General features: G+C 34.7%; 2 protein-coding genes across 4 annotated transcripts; one reads left to right on the top strand and one right to left on the bottom strand.

Moving 5' to 3' along the window:
• Nucleotides 1-763: 763 nt before the first annotated feature.
• Nucleotides 764-5,909, top strand: LOC136228971 (uncharacterized). 3 transcript variants are annotated; one of them, XR_010688937.1, is made up of 6 exons: nt 766-1,221; nt 1,622-2,512; nt 3,226-3,311; nt 4,055-4,195; nt 4,837-5,187; nt 5,358-5,909. XR_010688937.1 is itself a non-coding variant. In XM_066017475.1 (5 exons), exons 1-5 carry the CDS (start codon nt 913-915, stop codon nt 5,389-5,391), a joined length of 1,461 nt encoding a protein of 486 aa, XP_065873547.1. In that variant the 5' UTR covers nt 764-912; the 3' UTR covers nt 5,392-5,909. The 3 variants fall into 3 exon arrangements, 2 of the variants coding, with proteins under 2 accessions (XP_065873547.1, XP_065873546.1); XM_066017475.1 differs by lacking the exon at nt 4,837-5,187 and having other exon boundaries at nt 764-1,221; XM_066017474.1 differs by having other exon boundaries at nt 4,837-5,909.
• Nucleotides 5,871-9,206, bottom strand: LOC136228972 (protein CONSERVED IN THE GREEN LINEAGE AND DIATOMS 27, chloroplastic). Its single transcript, XM_066017476.1, has 7 exons — nt 8,845-9,206; nt 8,431-8,583; nt 8,119-8,196; nt 7,081-7,176; nt 6,627-6,662; nt 6,222-6,403; nt 5,871-6,142 (listed from the first exon to the last, which is right to left on the bottom strand). Exons 1-7 carry the CDS (start codon nt 9,064-9,066, stop codon nt 5,977-5,979), a joined length of 933 nt encoding a protein of 310 aa, XP_065873548.1. The 5' UTR covers nt 9,067-9,206; the 3' UTR covers nt 5,871-5,976.
• Nucleotides 9,207-18,164: the final 8,958 nt, after the last annotated feature.

Raw genomic sequence — 18,164 nt, 5'->3', positions numbered from 1 at the left:
TTGGTGCATTAAGCCCTCAATCTTTCATTTAGACACATTGAGCTATTTATCTTTCATATATAAGTGTATTAAGCCATTCCGTAAATCAATTTATATATGAGTGTATTAAAGGCCTATTTGATTAGGTTTATATAATCGCATCGTTTAGTATTTTCTATGGACATTGCAGTATTTTGGAGCTTTTCACGAAAAGCTCTTTTTTAGAGCTTTTCATAAACAACTGTTTGTAGTTACTTGTTATTGATAAAATTATCATTCTTATTTCCACAGAATGTGTTTCCTTTTTAACATTATTTTTATTTTTAGAACATAATTATCGAACAGTTGAATCAAACATGCCCTTAATATACCTATATATGAATTGATTTACGGATGAGCCTAATACACTCATATATGAAAGATCAAGGACTCAATGTGTCTAAATGAAAGATCGAGTGCTTTATGCACCAAACAATGAAAGATCAGGGCTCAATGTGTCTAAATAAAAGATCGAGAGCTTAATGTACCAAACAATGAAATATCAGGGGCCTCAAAATGCTTTTTGCGTTATTATCCTATAATGGGGGTGTTGGACATTTTTGAAATAAAATGAAAGTTTTCTGCTCTTTAGATGAAATCCCCTATACTAATTGACTGGTTAACCAAGTGGGCTAGAGCCTTTGTTTTAGTAACCAAAAACATCAAGCCTTTTTGTCCCTCGTCACCCGTTAGAAAATCAAACCAGTATGAAACGGAAATTATTATCCGCACCAAAATCTGTCGTGGCTAGCTACGGGCTCGACACTTTGCAAAGTTCATGCACTGACAGGTTACATGATCAATTTGTCATCGCCACCCCCGAAACTGGGTCTGGCGAAATTGCCTACAGTATCTCCCCCATAACCGTTCTAAAATCAGAAAAAGAAGAAAATAATGGTTTCATATTTGGTCTCTATTCGTTCGAATCACAGCAAAAACAGAGAAAACCGCTGTTATATCTTGTTATTATACTCAAATTCGAGTTATCTAGCTCAGTGGTTCAGTACAAGCACTGACTCGACTCGGCCCGAGTTCCCGGGAAACAACGCATATGATATCTTAAGAATTTCTGAGACCAGCTCATTCGCCGAAATCAAAGCCTCGTTTCGGAAACTAGCCAAAGAAACTCATCCGGACCTCGCTGATTCAAAGAATGATTCATCCGCCTCTCAACGTTTCATTGAAATCCTCGCTGCCTATGAGGTACTCTATATGAATTGCATCTCTTAATTTTTTTTAATTGCCATAGATTATCTACTGTAGTTTCAGATTTTTAGTCGAGTTTAATTTTAGGCTAGTATTCCAAAATGCTGATAGTCTACCAAACTGCAGTTATTGACTTATTACTTGGTTCTCTAGTTTCCAATAAAATTCAATTGAGAACAGCAAAACTGTTTTCTAATCCAGTAAGATGGTGAATAAAACTATATGCACTACACGTCCTTTGCTTCGAGTAATTAGTACTCTATATGGAGCATACGATTGAGGAACTAATTTAGGATTTTTTTTATGCTGGATGTATATTACAGAGGAACGCGTGCTATGTACTAATTGTATGGGTAATAGTCTTGTGTTTGATTACTAGTGTAATTATGAACTGCAGATACTTTCAGATTCGGAGAGGAGAGCTCACTATGATATGTATCTAATGTCTCAGAGAAAGGTCATGCAGAAACATTCTAGAGAAAGTTCAAAATCTTATATATATAAATCCCATATGACTATGAGTAAACAGATGGAAGTTGTTGAATGGTTGAAATGGTATAGATTGGCTATAAATGACATTTTGGTAGAGAAGAAAGTGGCTGTTGGAACTACCTATCTTGACTTGCTGGAAGCTGATTTCTATTCAGCTATACATGCAGCTTATTATGGCCCTATAATTGAGTCTCTGGATCTTCTTCCTGACCGGTTTGAGGCAGAAGAGAGGTCTGTCTATGAGACTCCAGAGGTTCTACACTTGGTTTCAGGACGTGATGTTTTTGGAATGGTCTGCCTGGCCAATGATATTCCAGAATTATCTTCTGCTTGCACCAAACAATTAAAATCTTGTACATCTATTGGTTTGGACATCTGTCAACCTATTGCAAACACACACATTGTCATGGATTCTAGTGAAGTAAATGACGATGAATTTTCTCAGATGCATGTCAGGGATTTAAGTTACACGTCAGATGCATATAAAGATTTGGAATTGCATATAGATGGAAAGTTAGTTGCTTTTTCCATTAGAGTTCCTCCGAGAAGCCAATATGATGGGAAACAAAATGAGAATGCTGAAGATCAAATACAGGTTTTTCTTAGTTCGAATGATAATTCGACACATATCAGAAGAGATTTTTCCCAGGATTGGATTTTGGGTGGTGCAGTGGGCCTGAAGATTCCATTAGGAACTATAATAGGATTGGGCACTACTCCTGAGGAGGGTTCATGCTTTGTCTACGATAGGAGTGGTACAAAAACGCATGCCATAATGAAACATAGAACACTGCTGGTTTGTATTGGTCCTCTTTTCTTTATCCCTTTTTGGTTCTAGATTCTTGAGATGCATGTTGAGCTTCCATGCATATTAGTCAGCTTGATATTTATATTGTATTTAGCTTTTTTTAGTTTACATGGAATATTACAGAGTCCTGAGGGTCCTGCTCCTGCATGATTTAATGGCTCTATAGGATACTTTGTGAATTGAATTGGATGTACTTCAACAAAATCCAATGCTGACCATCTGCTTTTGGGATTTAGATAAACGGTTTTTTTTTGTTGCTTTCTCACATATCTTCATATTTCTAGTACACTAATTTTAAGAAAGGTAACTTAAAGAGAACTAAATTGTTTATATTCTTTAATGTTTGTTATTGAAAAACACTTCCTCTTAGTTAGAGGTATTTTTATCTACACATGTGGTTCTTCTTGTCTTCGGTTAGATGATAATGTTCCATCTTTGGTGAAATTTACTTTGATAGATTTTACTAACTTCAGGTGATATTTTCTGTGGGATGTTCCACTTTCTTGTGTCCTAGGATAATTTACATTTAGTTATTTGAAATTCAAAACCTTATATAAATCAAGGAGGCTAGAACAATATAAACCCTTCTTTCTGTTTCTTGAAGTCGCTATGCTCGTATACAATAATCATTCATGACTATATTTGAATGTGTCCGAGCGCCATATGGCCTATATTCATAGTTTTTATTCAAAAAATTTCAGGTAAAGCATATGCATTGGTATGGCGTAGGAGATAAAGTGTCAGTTTGTGAATGTAGGTGCAGTAGAGCTCGATTACCACCAAGCAGGTGAACCATGCAATTCAAAATGTTTAACTAAAATATTATTTATTTGTTATACTCATGATGGAGGAGCAAAAGCCTCACTCCATTGGTTTTCAATTGTGTGATTTGAATTTCTTTCCACCCTCAGTATTGACTTTTCTGGAGTATGTTCTCTGGAAGAGGAGGGATGGTGATAGAATTCAATCATAATTGATGGATTTTCTGGAATATGCTACCAACTAAATATTATGCCTTCTGTTCTGTTTTCTCCCACTTTTCCTGTGGTGAGCTGCATTGACTCAGTTGATGGTGTTCTTAGTTCCCATATATACTGGTAATATGGGTGTCAATGGTTGAGTTTATGAGCAATATTTAGATTCCAATATGGTTAATTCTTTCGGTTTTGAACCATTTACTTATTTCCGAACAAATTAGAGTACTAAATTGCTTATATTTAAGTAATATATATATATATATATACACACACACTTAACACTTTACAATAATTTTTACGATTATGTATGTATAATATGTTATTAATTGATTTTTGGTTTTGATTAACCATCAGTTTTCAGAATTAAGAACCTTAACTTAAACCATTGATTGGTTAATTGAAGTTTTCAGTTTGAATTGGCAATCCTAATAGGCAGAAGCTCACAAGCATTTATATTAGTTATTATAGGAGTTATGTGCATTATTTTAATTATTTGGCATTAGTAATTTTGATATAGGGGAGACTGATTTCTCTTATTCATATATTGCTGCAGATTTTGGCTGTTTCAGCCTCGTTGTGACCTGCATGATACAGGGGGTTGGTATGTTGAAACATTTGCTAGAGATAAGAAAAATCGAACCGTCCCATCTCAAAGGCATTGGGATGGATTTGATGGAAGCGAACAATATGACAAGTTAGTTGACATAATCTTTTTCAAAATTTAAGATTGAAAATTTGAAAATATAAAAAATGGATTAGGTCTATTTGTAATTGTCGTGTTGTAGAAAATGAACTTAAGAAAAATTTAAGTTATATTTATCTTGTCCAATCTAATTACTTGTTAATTTGGCAAACTATATTTCAACTGTGGTAAGTTCCAGAAATAGAAAGATAAAAATATCAATGTCAAATGCAGATGCAGTAACAAGTATCATGTCTAAAATGGTTATTGAACTATCATTCGTCACTGCTGAAAACTACCTTTATTTAGTCGTAGGTATGAGGATTTTATTTATTGACTTTAGAAGTTGGCTTTAGTTATCAATAAGCACTATTTACCCTGTCTAATATATCCCCAACGTAATTTGATTTGCAGCAATGGATATTTTAAATGACCTATCCAGTTAGTTCAAAATCCTTGTCACTGACACACTTGATTTCACGGTTTCGTATGATGGTTCATGTTAGCCGACCCGAATCATTTCGGGACTAAGGCTTTGTTGTTGTTGTTGTACTGTTGAAACACCCGATGTAGCCATATTGATATGTGTTTCACATACAATATTTGAATTCCTATGATTTTCTGAACATCTCTTTTATCATCTATGATCACAGGAGGCTTCATCCCGCTATGTACTTATTTGCTCTTGCATATAGGACCCTAGATCTTGAAGACATTAAAAGAAGGAAAAGAACATACAGGCATATTGTTGAAGGTCAACTGTTTAGATTTCTCCATTGGTGCAAGAAACTTGTTTAGGAGATCTCTCTCTATCTCTCTGCCCTGGTTGAGTGCCTTGTTTATGATGTTGAACAATAAATTGTCATAGTGCACTGCAATTTAATTGGTCAAACCAATTGTTATAGCAAGTATCTTTACTTTCTTCGAAGGACTCTTGGAAATCTGGAAGGAGACGCCCTTAGGATTATTTGAGCAAGAAACTCATTTACAAGGAGAGCCATTTGGTGTGTTAATTTTGCACACTGTATACTTTTTGTGCACAGGATGGTGAAATTATTTGTTTCCAAGTTTGAAGAATAAGCTAAGAATCTTAGTTTAGTGTCAATTTGTTAAGATGATATGGGATTGCCAACTAATTCTTGAGGAACTATCCTTCTGGATCCTTTTATTGCAGATGTGGAATTTGGCAGATATACAATTTCAGTTAGTGCAGTTATCTTGATATGCAATGATGCCACACTGGATGTTTTAAGGGGCATAACGTTTCTTTTGTATAAGCACATCTATTCCAAAGAGCTTATCTTCTTGCTGACTTATGTATCACATGTTCTTGAAGTTATTCTGGGGTGTGGAAGAAAGGTGAAACATCTTATGTAATATATTCATGTAAATGTGTTTGTGTTTTTTGACAGTTTCTTTAGATGCCAGATCAATATTAGCTCTTCTTTTGCTGCTCTATGCGTCAGTCTCATGTTTCTTGTCAGAATAAGCAGCTGACCCAATAAACCAGTGCCATATTTCCGTTCCCCTATATGGCGTTTTATCAGCTGTAGAGAGAAAGTGGCTGTTGTATTGTACTCCTTGAAGTCAATCAAGATATTGATGTTGATATTCCCTGCATAACAATTGTATTTCTTTCTTTGTAGATTGTATTTGATATTTGAAAGTGTAATTAGTTCCTTGAACATAAAGGAATAAGCTTAAATGGATATATATTTGTTCTTGATGGAGCACGACTACATATTTATGAAATTGATGAGGACCTGAAGCTCTTTGTTTTTTCAGAACTTTTTTCATTTGTCAACTAAATCTTCCCATTTGCAATATTGCCCACCTGCTAATGCACGATAATATCTATCTCTGCAGTAGACTGGTCTTCCATCAGCCGCCTTGGCAGCTGCTGCTGCCAAATTGTCATCAGCCTTAACGTCCAGTGGCAAACGGAGTAATTCCTCTTTTCTTCAATATGTAAAAGAAACTGTAAGGATTTAAACTAAATGGACAAAAGGTAGTTGTCATCTTTGTTTATAGTCATTACCTAATGTTATACTGTGTGTTGATACTTGAAGCTGTACCATCTGATGGGCTCTCTTTTGGGTACAAGGTGTTTTGAAAGAAATCTTGTACTGGTGTGGCAAAGACAAAGAGAAATGCTGATGCAACAAGTAATGCACCTGTTCCAACTAGTGTCTGTTTCAGCAACTTGATGACTGGTTTAACCTGAAAGCATCAAATGACCATATGAATCCCATTCAAACTAAAATCTTCATTTGTTATCTGCTTAGTGTTACAGTGTAGTTTGATGGCTTGGTATCATATATCCATGAGTGCATTATTAGCTTGCGCATATTCCTTGTGTGTGAGGTACTTAATTTTCCTAGTTTAGGGCATATATTTATTTCTTCTATTTTGGTTATTTTGGATTGATCATATGTACTCATACCTTGTAAGATCCCAACAGTCTATCACGAGCCAGGACCTGCCATGAATAAAAGATGTTATTAGTTGATAGTTCAAGATGTCAGTCTTAACACTGTATTAGCTGCTTATGTATGACTACTTTTGCAATCATGACATCTATTCATCCCAGGGCTCTATATTAGACCAACTGTATGGGAACATAGCTGAAAATGTCAAGGGGTTTTGGTACACATTTATTTACTTAGTAGTTACATTTTTTCTTTTGATCAAGGTTGGACAAATTTTACTGGTTTGACATTAGACATTAGTTTAAAGAGAAGTAACTTGAGTTAGCACTGTCAGGATGATAAATAGAGAACATTTTGGCTGCCAGTTAGTTCAATAGTGGGAAGTAATTGAGCATTTACTTTTGCATACATCAATCATTCTATATAAGTTAGTTTGAGAAAAACAAAATGATAATGAGAGAGTGCTACCTCTGGCGGCTTTGCCCACATTTGTCCATCGTACCATCCACTCTCTTCATATGGTATTACTGCTGATAGGAGTCTGTCTCCAACGTAACTCCATCCCTTAAACATGCATGCTGAAATGAGTCAATACTTCAAAAGTCTTACCCTTCATTAATATTCATTAATATTATTAACATTTTGACAGTCAGAATTAAAATGATTACTGCTAATGAGAAGTACATTTATTTAATGTGATAAATTGATGTACTATATAGTAGTGGTAGATACTCATACAAGAGGCTTCCATCCTTTCCCTTTTTCTTTAATCATTCTCCGATTGCTTTCATTATGTCATGCATGATTAGTTGCATCAGATAGTTTATACACAAGATGACTGTTTTCTCAAAAGGATTTTGTGAATTTTAGGGTGTATGTATTTGGTATATGGTTTTTGCATTTGAGTTTACTGGCTTTCTTAGATTGATTGAATTGTTTGCCTGTAGTATGAATGAAGTTCTGAACTGGATATGCCAGGATCAACTTCATCACAATTCACAACCTATTGGTGTTGTAGGTTTGTAAACAATATAATGAACAATTTGGTGGAAATTCCAAACATTTGTTTCTGTCCAGTATTGGTCTACTATCTTATTTTGTCTAGGCTGACGAGGTATATAGATCTTAAACGGTGTCTATCTTATCGATTTGTCCAAGGTAGACGAAGTTAGATATGTAGAATAACTTCTGTAAATGCAGCTTGAATCTGTGTCCAGAGAAATACCTTTTTGGCATACAAGAAATTTGAACTTTCATTTAGCGATATGATCTTTTGGCGACCGAGTGATAAATAATGAAACATGACTACATTGTACATGTTCCCATAATAAGTCTTGGTGTTAAAATCATGGTTCTGTATTCTGAATCAAGTATAGAGGAATTTTCCTAACAAGCAAATGCAACTTCTTAACTCAACCATATATATGGTCATGGTAGAAGCATTAGTTATAAAAATAACTGAATGGGTTTCGTTGAAAGAGAAAAAAAGGATTATGATGATCATACCAGATAAATTCTTAGGACAATTAATGATACAATGAGTAGAGTTCCTGTTCCAGCAGCCAGCACAAACCTTAGTGGCTCCTGCAAATTTGGAGTAGATGATAAAGTTGTAGTTAGAAGCAAGCATGTCTAGCTTTACATGATGTTTAACATGATATTATCTGCGATTCGATATATTGTTGATTGATTTTGGGAAAGTTCACTTATTTTGAGATGTCAGAGCCTTGGCTTGAAATGGCTGTTTTCTTTATGTTTGAATGGCACAAATATGACATATCAATTGACATTTATTTGCAAGGGTTTTTTTTAGCTTACTCTTCCAGGATTGAAACTTGCCGCTGCAATCGGAACTCCAAGAACTGTGAAGGTTGCTAACCAAAGACCTCCAAGACGGACAAAAAGTTCTTTTGGATCCAATTCACCCCACGAATACAAGACTTCATCTTTCAGAGATTCATACTCATTCACCTATCAGTCACAGAAAAGAACTTATGTGAGTATGAGCAAGGTTACTTATCATTATGAAATCGTCTAATGCATAAACTAGCTTTGAGTTGTGAAATATATGTCCTTGCTAGTTAAACTTGTTTGATGGACATAGACCGTGCACGGGTGTGTACAAGAGATTACCCTACATCGGCATACATATATTCATTCACAGTTCAATTAGAAAATCATTCATACTTGCTTCTATAAGTAAGTAATTATATAGTGGCAGAGTAGACATACTGGTCTTTGTTCAAAAGGGACCTCAATCTCCATCCCAGGATCCCAGCTTCTTTGACCCCCATTTTTCTCTTCCTTCAAGGCCTTGACAAGAATCTTAGAAAATGGTTTCTGTTTCTGAGCTGGATGGTATGTAATGATCCATGATCCATAGCTTGGAAGTAGTTTGATTTGCCTAGGATTAGGACTATGGATCAAAGAGCAATACACATTTTGCTTCAGCATTTAATTAAGCTCACTAATTGCTTTTAGCAGCACAAACTTCCTTCGGCTATGGGTTTGGCAACTCTTGAAGTTGTGTGTTTATTTCTGAACCATGAGTTTTGTTACATCTTTAGTTGCGTCTTTGATGCAGAGGATTCTATTCTAAATTAAGACCGTTAACATCTTGATTACCTTCATTGACACAACTCTTAATTGGCATTTTGTTAGTGGTCCTATCAGATTGTGGATGTGTTAGTGCCACCTTGCCACGTGTCTTCTTCTTTACCATTAAAATTATCGTAATTTAGTAATTTGAGGCTCTAAGGTTGGATATTTCTAATTTTCTTATGTGGTTGGAAGGAGGGAGTGGGGTTAGAGCAGGAGGGCTGCCTTGCACTACGTGGCTGCTTTTGCTTTGCACGCAATATTGTTTGCACTTGTCATGTTTCCACGGGTTGATACGAATACTTTAGCCTGCGTTATTATTTTTTAAAATTTTATAAATAGTTTGGATAAAATTCATATTTAAAGGTCTGACATTTATAAAATTTATTTTGAAGTTATCTTTTTGTGGGATAAAATCTAATTTTTCTCGTAGTGCAGATTTACTCTAACTGATTTAATTATCCATAATGTTGCCAAACAAAAATCTATATTTGACAAGAAATTCGATGCTGATCTTCCAAGCAAATTTTTCGATAAACTGAAGCGATTTCGTGCATTTTGTCAGGTTGTTTATAACTGTTATAATAAAATTTTAAGCAATTTTTTTATGATGGTATCTGGTAGAAATATTGACATTTTGGCATGTTTTTTTCAATTGTTAGTAATAAAATAAATATCTTAGCCGTAGTTGATGTTTGAAATTTCTGATGAGATAATTAAATAATAAGTTAAATAATTAATTGTAAATTAGCCTGCTTAAATTTTTTGTTGGGTATGGTAAAAATTGATTTTGTTTGTAGATGTTAAAGGGTAAATTGTACAATTTCGTACATAAATAAGTAAATATGTATTCATAGGAACAAATTTAGATTTTGTCCATGTTGCTAATGACCTATTTTCCCTAACTTATCCCAAATTATGACATCTGTACCTGATTTTTTAATTTCTAATATTTGCTTCTTAGCCTGTTACAATTGATTACATTTGGTGTAAGTTAGACTTTGACACGGTTTAATTTAGGGGATTTTATATAGGGTAAATTTCAAATAAAACCTCTGTGATTTCACTAATTTTCAAATAAATGACTAACGATCTGGAAATGAAAATTTTTAAGAATTAAAGTTGTTCAATGTCATATTTTCTATGGAACTACATTTTTTATTTTCGAAAATCATCTTTTTTGGAACTTTCTCTCTCTAAACATTAACTCTCTCTCTTTACCAAAAAATCATCTAAACAATCTCAAAATAAAAAAGTTGAAGAATTAAAGTTGCTTAGAATATTAGTAGTTCTTAAAATATGTCATTTTTGAAGTCGTCAAAGGTGATTTTAATAGTATCAATCGAAAAAGTCCTTATTTTGTTAAAGTTGAAAATCTCAATCATTGTTTTGACAAAAACTAAACCACATTCCTTTATCTGAAAATTAGTGAAACCACAAGGTTTTATTTGAACTTTACCCTTTTATATATAAAAAAAAGTGGTATAGCCCCTCATTTAATGACAAGTGCACTACAACAGTTTCCCTGAGATTTAAAAAAAAAAAGGTTTATTAAGGTTTTTCTATCAAGTTTTGTTAAAGTTTCATAGAGTTGGTTTAATATTTTTTTCCTGAAAAAAAAATTCAAAGGAGTTTTACTAAGATTCACCGTGTTTTACAGTCACGGGGTTTTATAGAGTTTATTAAGGTTTGTCAGTTTTGAGGGTTAATTACTAATCTATCCTATCTGATGGAGTTCATTGGGTGTTATTATACCTGGCTACCATTTCACACCCTTAGCCTATGAAAAGACGAATCTGCCCTTATTGTTTAAGTCTTTATAAAAAAAAAATTTCTCTCTACGGAACACGGGCGTGTGGCTATCACGTCTCATCACGTGATGAGGCGTGATAGCCACGTGGTGAGATGTGATGTTCACATGTCCACGTGTGAATTTTTTTTTTAATTTTACATTTTAATTATTATTATTCTAAACAGTTATAAATATTATAATTATTCTAAAAAATTCTAAATATTATAATTATTAACATTATAATTTGAATTATAATTATTACCATTATAATTAAATAATATACATGAAGTATCAAATATGTATTAAAATGTGTTAAAAATAATAAGTCCTAAGGAATTCTAAATATTAAGAAATTACAACAAGTCAATTCGTCCGGTTCCATTCCTCTATAGATCGGTGTGTGATAGATTTAAGAAAGACTGTTCACATGTCCACGTGTGAGTTTTTTTTTTCAATTTTACATTTTAAGTATTATTATTCCATGGATCGGACAAATTGACTTGTTGTAATTTTTTAATATTTAGAATTCTTTAGAACTTATTGTTTTTAACACATTTTAATATATATTTGATACTTCATGTATATTATTTAATTATAATTTTAATAATTATAATTCAAATTTTTTTGAATAATTATTCAAAAAAATAATTATAATTCAAATTATAATGTTAATAATTATAATATTTATAATTGTTTAGAATAATAATAATTAAAGTGTAAAAATGGAAAAAAAATCAACACGTCGACATGTGAACAATATGCCTCCACCTGTGGTGGGGCATGATGTTCATACACCGCATTTATGGTGGAGGCATATTGTTCATATGTCCCCCCCACCGAAAATTTGATTTTTTAAAAATCATTCGATTTTACTATAAACAGCCGTAAATAAAACATATTTTCGAACAAAATTACATATCATTAGTCATTTCCCATGTTTTTTCTTTACCAAATTAGTTCGGATTAGATTTTAGGGAGTTTTGGGTTTTTGAGAGTATTTGGGAATTTGAGAAGATTAGTGAATTTGTTGAAAGGGCAGTTTCGTCTTTCCATGGGGCTAAAGGTAGGAATTTGTGGCTAGGTTTAGTAATCCACTTAATATATTTGACACACTTCCCTTTCATTTTGCCAAATTAGACACTTTCATCAATTCTGGATAAAAATACCCTAACCTCCCCCAACCTCCTTCTCATTTTCATTTCTTTCAAATTCTTACAACAAAATTCAATAATTCAACTCAAGATACATATTTATGCATTATTCAAGTTCATGTAAGTATTCTTACTTTATTTTACATGCAAATTATTCAAATACGCAGTTGGTTAGTCGAATGGTTTCTTGTTGAATCCGTTATTTCCGATTTCCTTCATTTTTGTCGCATTGATAGTTGCTTCTGTCGCATTTGCGTCAAAATTGCTCCGGTTGTATTTACAGTTGTTGCATTTGACAAGAGCAACTGTCGTCGCAAATGCGACAAGAGCAATTTTGTCGCAAATGTGACAACTATTGTCACATTTGCGACAAAATGTGACAACTGTTGTCGCATTTGCAGAGAAATGCGACAAAACTGGAGGAAATTGGTACGATACCATTGCAGATAAAGAAAGAGGCAAGACCAGCGAGAAAAGCAGTCGTATAAGCTAAAAGCATATCATTTCTACTAGAAAGCTCCATATGTTTTGTATTTTCCTTTCCAAAATTTAGAATACTTCAATAAATGCTTTCCTCTAATCTCTGCTAATCTAAAATCGCTAATGAAACCGAACTCATCATACATATTCCTGAGATCATCAAATTCAAAGGACACTCATACAAATATTTCATCTCTACTTTTGGTTTTGGCTATGGTTCTCTTTGACTTTTTTCTATTTTGGTTTGGGATGATGAAGAAGACGTTTGAGAGTCTGAGCAAGAAAGTGAATTGAAATAAGGGTAATTTTGTCCAAAGTGGATGAAAGTGTTTAAATCTGTAAGATAAAATGAAAGTGTGTCAAATATGTTAATGGATTCTTTCAAAAGGGTTAGATTAGTAATTAGCCCCAGTTTTGTTGCCGAGTTTGATTAAGATTTTGTTAAGGTTTTAAAAACAGAAGAAAAGAACAAAATAGCATTAAAGAAAAACACAAATAAGAAGAAAAAAAAATAGAAAAAGAACAGAGAAACATAGATGAAAAGAAAGAATTTAATATTTTGGGTATGAACATAAAAAAAAAACTACTATTAAAAAATAAGAGCATGGTATGGAAACAAATGTTTTTTTTTTTTTTTTTAGGAAAATGAATCAATAAATCAAAAACCAGTACAGATAGTATCCTGCGACCAAAGCGGAGCGGAAAAAGACTCGAAATCACTAGCATTGGATAAGGCATGTCGTGCAACAACATGAGCACTCTTATTCGCTAGCCTTGACGAAAAAGACACTTTAAAATCGTATCGAGAGTTCAATAAGACTTGACAGTCCTGAATAATGCTACCAAATTCTGATAGGTCCGACATAGTAGAGTTGACACTATTGACAACAGACAATGAATCACAATCAAACAAGACATTAACACAGTTTAAGTCGTGTGCCCAATAGATTGCCTCCCTTAATGCTAAAGCCTCAACAAACCGAACCTCATCATAAAATGGTAAAATCCTACTTCAACATGCCATAAATGAGCCATCCGAGGACCGAAGTAACATCCCCAGTCCACTACGATTTTGCTCCTTGAATTGGGCGGCAGCACAATTACATTTAACGTACCCAGAAGGGGGTCGAATCAAACACATCGGCTGTTCAGAAATTACCGCTCCTGATGATCTGTTCCTGCGGCTGCCAGATGCGATTGCTGTGCGCACTCGAGTCCCAGGACCAGCAGCTGTTGATCCATTTGATAGGACTGTAATTGTGGTTATTTTAAGGTTTTCTAACTTTCATTTAACTTTAGAAAAAACTTACTTCTTATTGAAATCATTTCCAAGCCAAGCTAGTTAAATAATCTCTTTTTAATTAATCTCATCTAACCCTAAAACAAATCCAAGGGTTAATTATTTTTTATGGTATTCTTTTTGTTGCAAATAAGGATATAGCTAACATTTTTTTTGCAAGTTTGAAAACTTCTGGACAATAAATTCTCTTTCATTTCATCATTTTTATCTTCTCTATAAAGTCCTTGAAATATATTCATTGATATTATTTACTAAATTAAAAAAAACAATAAATCTCTTTCATTTCATATCTTCTTTGCATAGTCTTTTCATCTTTCCCAAATTCAAACATTCTCCTGTATTAATTGTATCAATTAATTAAATTGAACTCCCTCATATTCTCCCTTTCTGAAGGACCCAAGAGACGGGTTACCAATAACACGCGGAATACGAATAACAACACCACAAAGATCAATCTCACAAACAATCAACCAAAGCACAACCCAAGTTCCAAATCAAAACAGCAACAATAACCACAAGAATATAAATCTAAACCACAATCAACAACACGAGATTTATACGTGGAAAACATCTTCGGTGTGAAGAGTAAAAACCACGGGATGTTTGAGGAGTCCACCATACTTCTCTTATTATGATAAAATTGAGGGTAAAACAAACCCAATACAGTCTTACAAAGGTTTATAACCCACCAACAACCAAGAAGCAATAAGAGATCACAAGAAGAAAACAAATACCACAAAAGAGAAGAATCAGTCTACAATCTGTCCCAACTCCGAACAGACCTTCCCGACCACCGAACGACAATCACAACGGTGAGAACATGGAACAATATGTCTAGAAGCTCCTGTCCAAAAATCGTGACGATCCGACGGTTCAATCTCCGGGAATCGACAAAAACGTGAACTGACCTAATGAGAGAAAGGCCAAAACCGAAAATCTTTCTTTTGTGTGTGTCTTTTCTTCTTCCTTCACTCGTCTCAATAAATGACAACTCATACACTTAAATACATATTAACTTAGCTTCTCTAAGAAGCCAAAATTAATATTAAATGGACCTTAAATATGGGCTGGACCCATAACAATCTCCCCCTCCAGCCCATCACAGAGAGGAAGAAACTCAAATTCTTCAATTTTTGAATCTCATCCCGGAAAGTTTGTTACAAAGTTCAAGCTTGCTTCCGGGAACCACCTTGGTTAACATGTCTGCTGCATTTTTTTTTATCTGTGTGGACTTTCTTTAACAACAATTCTTTCTCTTCAATCACATTCCGCAACCAATGATATCTAATATCAATGTGCTTAGTACGAGCGTGATACATGGCATTCTTGCTCAAGTCCATAGCACTCTGACTGTCACAGAATGTCACATACTCACATTGCTTCAAACCCAACTCTTGAAGAAACCTCTTCAGCCAAATCATCTCCTTACACGCTTCCACATCTGCTATATACTCTGCCTCAGTAGTGGACAATGCTACACACTTTTGTAGCTTGGATTGCCATGAAATGGCTCCCCCTGAAAATGTAAACACATAACCTGAGGTAGACTTTCTATTATCAAGATCACCAGCCATGTCTGCATCTGTATATCCCTTAAGAATCGGTTTGCCACCTCCATAACACAAACTCAATTTGGAAGTACCACGCAAATATCTGAAAATCCACTTAACAGCTTCCCAATGAACCTTACCCGGATTGGATAAGTATCTACTCACCAAACCAACAACCTGTGCAATATCTGGTCTAGTACAAACCATAGCATACATCAAAGAACCAACAACAGATGAATAAGGAACAGAAGACATACTTGCTTTTTCTTCATCTGACTTAGGACAAGCTCTATTACTCAACTTGAAATGAGCCGCTAAAGGTGTATTAACAGGTTTGGCATTCTTCATATTGAACCTTTCAAGCACACGTTCAATATACTTTTCTTGTGATAACCACAACTTTCCAGCTTTCCTATCACGAACTATCTCCATGCCTAAGATCTGCTTAGCTGGACCCAAGTCTTTCATGTCAAATGACTTGGACAAATCCTTTTTCAAGTTGGAAATCATCTCTGCATCTTTTCCAACTATCAACATATCATCCACATATAAAAGAAGGATAATGAAGTTACCTTCAGGGAAATTTCTAAAATACACACAAGGATCTGCTGAAGTTCTATTATAACCATTCTTTGTCATAAAAGAATCAAACTTCCGATACCATTGCCTTGGTGCCTGTTTGAGCCTATAAAGACTCTTCTTCAACTTACAAACAAGATTTTCTTTTCCCTTCTCTTCAAACCCTTCAGGTTGCTCCATATATATCTCCTCATGCAAATCACCATGTAAGAAAGCAGTTTTCACATCAAGCTGCTCCAACTCCAAATCAAGACTTGCAGCTAAACCCAAAACAGTTCTTATAGATGTCATCTTGACAACAGGAGAGAAGATCTCATCAAAATCAATGCCCTTCTTCTGATTGCAACCCTTTACCACCAATCTAGTTTTGCGCTTCACTATCTTGTCACCATCTTTCTTGTTCTTGAAAACCCATCTGTTTTTCAAGACCTTCTTGCCTTTAGGAGGCTTCACAAGCACATATGTTTCATTCTTTTTCAAGGAATCCATCTCTTCCTTCATAGCATCAAGCCAAAGATTTTTGTCTTTACTAGACAACACTTCTTCAAATTTCTCTGGCTCCCCCTCATCAGTGACAAGAATAAACTCCGAGCTTGGATATTTTGTAGAAGGTTTTCTTTCTCTAGTTGACCTTCGAATTGGTGCTTCTTCCACCAAAGGAGCTGGCTGCTCCCCCTGCTCATGAACATCCTCTACATCATTATGATCATCATGTGGAGCATCATCAAATTCTGGTACACCATCACCATCATTATCAAATTCTGGTGCATCACCATCTTCATTTGGTTGTACCTCCTCAACACCATCAAGTGTTGCTTCAACATTCTCATTTGTTGGCTGCTCAATAGGAATAGGAATAGAAGTAGAAGAAACATCAGTAGTATCAAAAGATAAATCTGGAGTAGAAGTGTACCTTGTACTTAGAAGTTCTGAGCCCATCTCGTGCTCAAAAAATACTACATCTCTGCTTCGCACTACCTTCTTCTTCTCTGGATCATAGAGTCTAAAACCATACTCCTCATCACCATAGCCAATAAATACACAAGGATTAGTCTTGGAATCAAGCTTTGATCTCTGTTCTTTTGGCATATGCATGTATGCCTTGCATCCAAAGACTCTCAAATGTGAATAAGAAGGATCTCTACCCTTCCATGCTCTCTCGGGTATCTCAAGGCCAAGAGGAATTGATGGTGAACGATTGATCAAGTACACTGAAGTATTAACAGCTTCAGCCCAAAATGTCTTTGGAAGATTAGACATTCTAAGCATACATCTCACTTTCTCCACAATTGTTCTGTTCATTCTCTCTGCTACACCATTGTGTTGAGGGGTGCCGAGCACAGTTTTTACATGTCTAATTCCATGGTGTGAACAATAATTCTCAAATTCTTTAGAAGTGTACTCACCACCATTGTCAGATCGAAGACACTTCAATTTTCTTTCTGTCTCCCTTTCTACCATGATATGAAACTTCTTGAAAGTTTCAAACACTTCACTCTTTGTCTTCAACATGTAAACCCAAGTTCTTCGAGTAGCATCATCAATAAAAGTGACAAAATATTTACTGCCACCAAGAGACTCCACCTTTAAAGGACCATAGACATCGGAGTGTATCAACTCCAATTTTCCTTCCTTCTTTATAGACTTCTTAGAAAAGGAAGCTCTATGTTGCTTTCCTGCTAAACAATAATCACAAGGGTCAAAAGAAACAGATTTATCAACAGGAATAAGAGATTTACCTGCCAAAAGCTTCAACCCTTTATCTGTCATGTGTCCCAATCTTCTATGCCACAAATTTGGAGAGTTCTTTTCTTCAACTGCATTTAGCTCACCAGAACATACATTCAAGTATGTTTTATACAAAGAACAACACAAATCGCCTCGAGCAACTGTCAATAAACCCTTGGTCAATCTCCATTTCCCATCTCCAAAGGTATGCCTGAATCCTTCTTGATCAAGAACATTTGCAGACAACAAGTTAAGGCGTAAATCGGGAATATGGCGCACATTCTTTAATATAAGCATGCACCCAACACTTGTCTTCACCCGAATATCACCCATGCCAACAATGCTTGCCGAACTCTGATTTCCCATCTTGACAC

Source organism: Euphorbia lathyris, chromosome 5, assembly GCF_963576675.1.
Source record: "Euphorbia lathyris chromosome 5, ddEupLath1.1, whole genome shotgun sequence".
Classification (NCBI taxonomy): Eukaryota; Viridiplantae; Streptophyta; class Magnoliopsida; order Malpighiales; family Euphorbiaceae; genus Euphorbia; species Euphorbia lathyris.
The sequence above is the reverse complement of the archived record's forward strand: the minus strand, read 5'-3'. Positions and strand labels throughout refer to the sequence as shown.